Source organism: Petaurus breviceps, unplaced genomic scaffold (genome assembly GCF_028583685.1).
Source record: "Petaurus breviceps papuanus isolate PSGF00001 unplaced genomic scaffold, PetGlider_PUasm1.0 156, whole genome shotgun sequence".
NCBI classification, from domain to species: domain Eukaryota; kingdom Metazoa; phylum Chordata; class Mammalia; order Diprotodontia; family Petauridae; genus Petaurus; species Petaurus breviceps.
The window spans coordinates 6,727,280-6,736,473 of NW_027185720.1; the positions used below are offsets into that span (position 1 = coordinate 6,727,280).

Sequence of the window (9,194 nt, forward strand, 5' to 3'; positions counted from 1 at the left end):
CATGTCTGATGAGATGTCTAAAGGCAGCTCCCCCATCACTGCCAGAGCTGGGACAGGCCCCAGAGCACTGAAGATCTCAGGGGCCTCTGTAGGGAGACCTGGCGACCATCTGGTCTGCCTTCCTCATTTATAGGTCAACCTGAGGTCACTTGCCAGAGTCCCAGAGACGCAGAACCAGGATTCAAAGCCAGCACTTTGGTATTATTCTTTCCTAAGCAGGATGACAGTTCAAAGGCCAGTGCTTCAGCTGAATCAGACTATTATGACAAGCTGTCCTGGCTCAGGGCAAAGCTCCTCAAATTAGGGTCACAAAATGGCAGCATCAGAGGGGGCAGCAGCAGGCCCAGCACCCTGGGCACCATCGAGCCCACACGTGGCTCTCCTCCACAGCAGTGTAACAGCGCCAAACCCCTGGCAGTCACCTGCTGCCTGTAAGAGCCTGCGTGGCCAGACAATACACAGATTCTGCCTGCCAGAACGTATGATCCTAGACAAGGAGTCATGCGCTGCATCCAAAGACATTTCCCCTCTGGGACAGCTCGTCCAGTTTTCAAACCGCCCCTACCTGGAGCCCAGGAGCACAAGGGCACTAGTCTTGTGCCCCACCTCCAGGGTCCTGTTACCAGATTCCTGAACAGCACCTTGACATCCTGGGGGCGCCTCTGTATGTGTCCAGTATGAAGCCTCCCTTCTTAGAAGTGGGGCCCTACATGGGGCACGGCCCCCCACAGGGCAGAGGACCACAGCCCTGGTGGCCCGAGGCCATGACCAATGCTCCCACGCTCGCACCATTTCCTTCTGAGCTGGCTGCCTCTATATCCTGTGTCCAGCTCATGAGCAGGCCCGACTTCCTAAGATTCACATGCAGACATGGCATTTCTCCACATACAAGCATGCCATCATGGGAATGGGCACTGCCCAAGTCCCAGAAACGTTCGCTCCATGAACGACTGTCTCCTCCCTTAGACAGGGAGCACCCTGAGGGCAGGGACCAGGGTTTCTGTCCTCCTTTCCAGCCCTGGTGCTTAGCGCAGAGCCCAGCACGCAGCTGCTGGCTGACTATGTGTGTAGATTACCCTGTATGAAGTCTCACCAGGAGACACGAAATGGTTGGTTTGTAAATCTCACTTTAGGCTCCTCAGCCTGTGAAGGCTCTGGGCTCCCCCCTTTACCTGGGAATGTTAGACAGGTCAAGATGCTTCTGAACCTCCAGCAGCACCTCCCGGAAGAAACGCAGGCGTTTTTCCTCAAACTGCTGACACTGTTCAAACACTTGCTCCATGTTCTCCATGTACTGGGGGGTCCCTTGGTCCAGCTCTTTCAGGGACTTCTCATACTTCTCCTTGGTCTAGAAAAGAGCCACCCACCCCGGTCACACTGTGAAGCAGTACTCACCATTCCACCCAGCGGCCTCCACCCTACGCCCCGAGCGTGGCCCTCTCTACCCGCCTCCCACCCTACGCCCTGAGCATAGCCTTCTCTACCCGCTGCCCACCCTAAGCCCTGAGTGTGGACTTCACTGCCCACCACCCACCCTACACTCTGAGCATGGCTCTCTACCCGCCACCCACCCTACACTCTGAGCGTGGCCCTCCCGACATGTCAGTCACCCTACACCTGAGTGTGGCACTCCCTATGTGCCACCCACTCAGAAGGTTCAGATTCACATGGGAGGAACATGTACAGAGTCAGCATTCAGGTGGCCCTGGAGGCAAAATGCTTTACAAATATCATCTCACAGTAAGTGAGAACAGTGGGGAGCTGAGGCTGCTCACTCTCCCCTATCCCAACAGGACATCATGCTTTGGCACTGATTAGGCACTGGCTGTGTACAAGGCACTGTGCCAGGCACAAAAACAAGATTGAAGTAAAGGGCCCTTCCCTTCAAGGAGTTCACAGCCCAGATAGACGTGTGCTGTGTGGTGGTGTGTGTGTCTGTGTGTCTGTGTGTGTATGCATGTGTCTGTGTGTGTGTCTGTGCTGAACAGCCACGATGCAGTCTGCTGGATTTCTGGGGGGGAAGAGGGGGTAAGGTGCCCCTAGAGAGGGGGAGTCAGATAAGGCTTTGGGCAGAAGATGCCACTCAAGCAGTTCTGAAGTTCACAAGGGTCACTAAGAGGCAGGAGGAGGAGAGAGGGCACACGAGGGGTGGAGGGAAGGCTGGGCAAAGGCCTGGAGAGGAGAGGTCACATTTCTGGCATGAGGAAGAGCTACAGACCACAGCAGGGGATGAGCAGATCCTATTTGGAAAGGGAGGTGGCAACTGCAAAGGGCAAAAAGAGGAGTTCATGCTGGATTCTGGAGGCAATAGGGAGCCCCAGACTGTACAGAGAGGGAAGAGTAGAGGCCTAGACAGCACTCCTCACAGGTGATGTGATGGGGTCTGAGCCAGAGGGTGTTGGTGAGTGCAGGGAAGGCACCGTATTTGAGAGCTATCACGTGAATGGAAATGTATGACCTGGCAGCCCACTGGCTCTGCAGGGGCAGGGAGGAATCATGGAAGATGCCAAGGCTTTAACTCTGAGGCTAGAAGGACGGTGGTGCCTTTAATCAACACAGGGACCCAAGAGAGGAACGGGCTGGGGGCCCGCGGGGAGGCGCCTGGTTGCAGACAGGCCAGATCTGAGCCGTGCCTGCAGGATGGCCAGCCAGGAGGCAGGTGGAACCTGTAGCCCTGGGGGCCACTGTGACTAAACTCCTGGAAGCTGGGGAGGTTAGTGAGTCAGGATGAGGGGGCTCAGGCCAGCGCCTCGGGGACCCTCAGGGGTGCCAAGAGGGATGACTCAGCAGTGCAGGCCGAGAAGGGGCTTTTAGACAGGCCTCAGGAGAAGCAGGAGGGCACAGTGTAGGAAAGTGCAGACAGAGATGGGGCTAGCCAGGACAAGTATCAGATGCTGCAGGGGCAAAGCAGGGAGAAAAGAGAAAAGGCTTCCAATGAAGGCAATTTGGACAGCACCACTAACTTTGGAGAGTGCCAATGCACCGGAATCAGGATGAGGTCAGAGAAAAACAGGGTGAGGTCTTCCCCCTGGAGCTTGGCTGTGAAGGGGAAGAAAGATGGAGGCAGACAAACTGAGGGGGACAGGAAGGTCTAGTGAGGGGCTCTTTGGGATGGGGGAGATCTAGGCACAACCAGAGAGAGCAGGGAAGGAGCCAGGATACAAGGAGAGATGGGACGGGGGTCGTCTGGTTACATGCAAAGCACTGGCCTTGATGAAGAGGAAGGTCGGTTCTTCAGCAGAGACTGGTCTAAATAGGAGAAGCCAATGGGGGATGATTTCAAGGGTTTGGAGGTTCAGAGAGCCGGGGGAAACAGCCCCATGCCGTGATCTAGGGCAGACCATGCCCAGCTAGTGGGGCACCTGCCACTGCACTCCCTGCATCTGCCCCGATCTTTGTTATCTCAAACCCATCCTTCCAGGACCAGCCCAAGTTTGGCCACTTTCATCAAGTCTCCCCAAAGTCAGAAACCATTAGTTTCTCCCACATCATGTCTCTCATGCACCGACTACGTGTCAGGCTTTTGATGAGAGCAGGGACTTGGTGTCTTTCCATCTCTTCACCCCCAGCACAAGAAGCTGGGAAGGGGTAGCAGCAGATACACCTCCTACCTTCTCTCTCACTCACTTCTTGAATACCTGAAAGTGCCCCCCACCCCCGCCCTGTATCCTGAGACCCGGGTTCTGATCTCTAACACTCCTTCCTAGAATCTGACCTTGAATCACCTCTTCTCCCGCTGACTCAGTCAATCTTTTCTTTCTTAAAAAGTACATTTCTGAGGGGCAGCTAGGTGGTGCAGTGAATAGAGCACTGGCCCTGGAGTCTGGAGGCCCTGAGTTCAAATCTGGGCTCAGACACTTAACACTTATTAGCCATGTGACCTTGGGCAAGTCACTTAACCCCAATTGTCTTGCCTTCCCCTCTCCAAAAAAAACCCGCCAAAAATACATTTCTGTTCTTTGGTTTTCACCCAACATCTCTTCTTCCCTCTCCCAGAGAGCCATGCTCATCACAAAGAAAACTAGGAAGAACAAGTGTCTTAGCCAGTGGCTATGGGTAAGGACCAAGGCAGAATGATGGAACCCTCTCCTCCTCCAAGGGGCCCTCCTTCAGCTCGTTTCCTGAGCCCCAGGTGGGCTCTCCCATGTCTTTAGAGACCTCGGCCTAGCCCTCTTTGCTGCCCTGGTCACAGACTTCTCTCATATCCTTATTTAGATACAAGTAGACCATGATCTCTTCCCAGGAGATTTTTACATTTTTAAAAATTTTGTTGAGGCCTTTTCTTTTGACTATCACAGAAAATGCTGCTGTGAATGAATATTCCAGTCTCTACGTCTTGAGACCTTCCCCTTTCTCTCCTTACCTTCTTTGGGAGACAGGCCCAGGCTTGGAATCTATGGCTTAAAACCACAGTTTGGTGACTTCTCTCAACAAATTCTTGTTTCCCAGCTCTTCCTGCTTTCCTAGAGCCCTTCAAGCATCGACTATCTGGCTTTTGACATCCTTGCTGATTTGCTGAACATAAAACGAAACCTCAATAGCTGCGTTTCTCTTATTACAGACTTGAAGCAATCCTGCATGTCACTGCTGATCCTTTGAAATGCTCCTTTAAAAACTGTTCACTCAGAGCCTCTGATCCCCCCGCCCCCCCCACCAGATCCTAAGACTCTTCATGGCACAGACAATCTGGCTTTATCTCAAAATGCCTTGTGCTAAGCACAGGAATTTGCACAGACTTTAAGCTTAACAAAACTGTGTGTGAGACCCTGGCCAAGTGTAATGGGAATGCAAATTTGGAAGATCTTCCCTGCCCCTAGGCTAAAGTGCACCTGAAGCCTGGGATGGGAGGCTTGTTTTTCAGTAGATACTTTCTGATTGGCCAGTGGGTCCAGAAGGTTGTTACATTCTCTGAGCCAGGAGAAGGCTATATAAGCCCTGATGCGAGGCTTTGTTTTGGGGGCTCACTTTGAGAAGTGTTCTGTGATTTGATCTGTATTCTGGGAAGCCGTTGTCCAGAGGCCCCCCGGCTTTGAAAAACCCAGATGTTGAAACCCAGATGTTAACTAGGTATGGATGTAATGGTTGGACAGTTTGGAAATCTGTCTACTTGATCTGTTTCTGTCTTGATAATTCTGCCTGTATACTTTGAAGTTCGGGGTGCTGACCTTTTCTCCTGAACAAGGTAAACGATATATGTCTGACTGATTAAAGTAAGCTTGTTAACCCATTTTGAGTTGCTTTCCTTTAACAAAGCAGATCCAAGAACCTGTATTGCTAGCAGCCACCCTGGGAACGCTGGGGTGCTTGCTGCTACACCAAGTCACCTGTGCTCACTCCCTGCTGACAAAGAAACCAAGGCTGAGAGATTGCCCCGCTCCCTCACAGGGTGACTGGGAAGAAAGCCCTTCCCAAACCCCAGAGCACTTCTACACTATGTGGGAGCAGCTGCTGTCATGCCCATCATGCCTTGTGAACTGTGACGCCCCCTCCATACGTGGATACCATGAGTACCATAGGCTCAGACCAGGATTCTCTGTCCGGAAAATCCTGTGGTGCCTCTGATCAGAGCAAAGGGGAGCTCTTCCCTCCTTGTTTCTAAAATCGAGGTGACAAATACAAGTGTGAAATGTGGGTGTTCATTTGTATCTATACACACACAGACACATATTATGTATGAGTTAGCATCCCACAGACCTGTCAATCTGTTTCCTTTGTCAGAAATAGAAATGGGGGAGGAAAGGGGATGAGCATGAATTAAATGCCTACTGGCTACATACTGAGGATTGTGCTAAGTGCTTCACAGATAGTCTTATTGGCCGGTGTGCCATGATCATTCTGATCAGGTCATGCTGAGTCTTTGGGACCCCCACCTCCTCTTCTAGGGGCTCACCAGCCATTTCTTTAACTAAGCAGTCCAGAATTTTGCCAGAAACTTGCCAGCGACCCCTGGTCTAGAACCTGCTAACTCCATTCTCTCCCAGTTTTTGGAAATTGGAACATTCATCTCTGTCCAACCCCAGAACCAGTTCCCTGGTGAAGGCCCCGTTTTCAATCAGAAGCTCATGAAATGTATACAATGACCCGACACCCTGCATCTTCGATGATGGGATGGAAGGTACGTGGAATCCAGCTCAAGAATCAGTGAAGAGCTGCCCATTCACAGCTGCCTACCAGCTACACTACCTCGAGCACAGCCCCTAGACTATTTCTGCAAGCCTGTGGAGCACTGAGAGGTGGAGCTTGGTCAGACATCAAAGACGCCGAGGTCACCCAGTGCATCCTGGGCGGTCACTGGCTGCCCTGACTTTGGTCCTGCCGCTGGACTCTGATATGTGTGTGTGAGGAAGTGAGTGTGAGGCTGATGCCTCTGCAGCCCTGCCAGTGACCTTCTGGGTCTCTTGAGTAACAATGACCTTTGCTCACCTTTGGCCGGCGCCCTAAGCTTGGTCCCACCTCCCCCCAGCAGATTTTTCCTTCACAGCCCCAGGAAGCCTTTGTTTTCTTGCTGTGTGTCCAACCTCCAGCCCACCAGCAAGGAGGCAACATCAACTCCTTCTGCTCTCGGGGTCTCAGGGAGCCCTTTCTGGTGATTAACTGGGCTGTTTCACAGCAATAATTTGTTAGTTCTTCCTCTTTAGAATGACTGAGACTATGTCCTTATGGATGTGAATGATCTTTGGTAGACAGGTAGGGAGTGTCACTGTGCCCAGAGCACCAGACCTTCAGTCAGGAAGACCTGAGTTCAAATCTGACCTCAGACACATTCTAGCTGTGGGACCCTGGGCAAGACACATCACCGCTGCCTGCCTCAGTTTCCTCATCTGTAAAAAGGGAATAATAACAGCAAATAAAGCACCCACTTCCTGGGATTGTTGTGAGGGTCATATGGACATAACTGTAAAGCACTAAGCACAGGGTCTGGCAGGTAGAAGCTGAGCCATTATTACTGATTTTCTTGATGCTGAGATGTTAGAGCCACATCAATATTTCTAACAGTCACTGAAATGTGGTCTCAGAGAGCTGCCAATTTTCCTGTTTCTTTGGAGTAACACGCGCTCTTAAAAACCACAAGGGGTGCACAGTATGAAATGAAGTCTCAGCTGACAGGGGCCCGGCCCAGCCCAGCTTCCTCTGGTCAAGGACACGTGCCTGAGGAAGCTGCTCCTCTCCCAGAGAAACGCCATCAAAATACAAGGCTGTACATTGAGCCTTTTTTTTTTTTTTAAAGCAATCGGGGTTAAGTAACTTGCTCAAGGTTACTCAGCCAGTTATTTCTGGGTGCGGTGCTGAGTGTCTCAGCCTGGGATTTGATCTCCAGGTCATCCTGACACTGGAGCCGGTGCTCTTACTCGCTGAGCCACCTGGCCGCCCCACATTGAGCCTTCTTAAAATCCCTCCCAATGTCGCAGCCTGACAAAGGGCTTAGGAATCCTGACTCTGTTAGCAGTTGCTGCCTTTCCTTCCCAACTTAGTCTTGTTTATATACTAAAATGCAGGCGGGTGCCCTTTCCAGGTTGATTTTCAAGTTTTCTCTCCCCTGATTCTCAGAGACCCTTGAGCTCTTTCCTACACTGTCTTTTCCTCCAGACACGCCACTGACACCTTTAACACTTTTTATCCAGGACCCGTGTGGATGGCAGAGACCAGTCTGGCTCCGCCGTGCTGCCCTTGAGGCTTGCTGGAGATCTCTGGATGAGCTGATGTCGGTCACATCCTTCATTGAGTTCAACAATCCAACCCAGCCCAAACCTGCCCAAGTGCACAGTAATGTAGCCCGATGGTCCTCGATTTCTTTCGAAAGGTACAAACACCAGGCTTAGCTCAGGGGGTGGGGCTGCAGTTTGCCAGCTCCTGATGTGGCCCACAGCTCTTGGACTTTTCCACAAGAACAGGGACTTGTCAGCTGCTTTGCCGAGATCTAAACAAATATCAGTAACAGCAGCCAGCAATTACAGAACATCCAGGTATTCCCTTAATGGGATAAGTACAGTTTATAAAGTGCTTCAGATTTCTCATCTCATCTGGTCCACATACCAATTTGGGGAGGGACTGTTAAGATCTTCATTTGACAGATAAGGAAACTGAGGCAGAGAGATTTAAATGCTGTGCTCAGAGTCACTCAGCTAAGACAGGCTTGAGACAAGAAGACTGTCCTCTCCAGCACTGCCCAGTTGGAAAAGGACAGGAGACTAGTTTGCTCCGACCTGCTCCTGATGGACGTGGCTCTCTGGGAGTGCCGCTTCTGGGTGTGCAAGAAACACCTTTAATAAGACAGGCTGAGTGAGCTCGAGTTTCCAGACTCTCCTCTCTGCTTTCAGAATCTCAGGACGATCCCTGCCCTTCTCCAGGTTTGTGGCCTTTCTCTGCGCCTCCCTGATAACCCAGCATTTCCTGACAGAGATTCAGCACACTTCTTAAAGACTAATCTCAATGAAAAGGGGAGGACAGCCAAAAAAACACAGAGCTGAGGATCAAGAACTGAGAAAGGTGGTTGGCTTCTGCGTCAGCCAGCAGCCTCGCTGCCACAGGCAGGCAGACTTCTTTCTCAAGAAGAGCACTGCATGGTGGACACGGTAAGAAGTGAAGACAAGGAAGACTTGGTCACTCCTGTGGTCCTAATTTCAGGGTCGCTGCCTGTGTAGAATCAGGCTACTGACTTATGAGAGAAGGGATAAGTCAGGAATAAAGGAATAATAATAACAACTAGTATTTCTAGAGCTGCTCTGAGGTCTGCAAAGCATTTTACAAATATCTGACCCTCACAATAACTCTGGGAGGAACGTGTGCTGTTATTATCCTCACTTTAGAGATGAGGAAACTAAGGCAGACAGAAGCAAAGTGACTAGCCCAGGGTCACACAAACAGTAATGGTCTGAGTCAGATCTGAACTCAGGTTTCCTTGGCTCCAGGGCCAGTGCTATCCACTACAGATCCCATCTGAAATGAAACAGTCATCTGAGCTCCACTTAAATGAAGCCTCCTGCAGGCAGCCTTCCTTGATCCATCCCCACCCCCAGTTACTTGTGCTGATTCCAGGCTTGAGTGTGTCCATGCTCCATCCCCTGACAGAACATGAGCTCCTCGAGGACGGGGACCGGTTTACCTTTGTCTTTCCATTCCCAGTGCCCCACAGAGCTCCCGGAATGAAGGAAGAGCTTATGAATACTTGCTCAGTGTGTGTGTGTGTGTGTGTG

The 9,194-nt window shown here is 51.3% G+C and overlaps 2 protein-coding genes across 5 annotated transcripts in view; both read right to left on the reverse strand.

The window, feature by feature from the left end:
• ARFGAP3 (ARF GTPase activating protein 3) overlaps window positions 1-9,194 on the reverse strand; it is a 111,049-nt gene that overhangs the window by 66,494 nt on the left and 35,361 nt on the right. The window lies entirely within an intron of this gene.
• The window catches only part of PACSIN2 (protein kinase C and casein kinase substrate in neurons 2), a 147,927-nt gene that overhangs the window by 11,718 nt on the left and 127,015 nt on the right, over window positions 1-9,194 (reverse strand). For all 4 annotated transcript variants that reach the window (XM_069081958.1, XM_069081957.1, XM_069081955.1 and 1 more), the window contains one exon: window positions 1,173-1,348. In XM_069081958.1, the coding sequence (XP_068938059.1) occupies window positions 1,173-1,348 (176 nt within the window). The remainder of the gene's footprint in view (window positions 1-1,172; window positions 1,349-9,194) is intronic.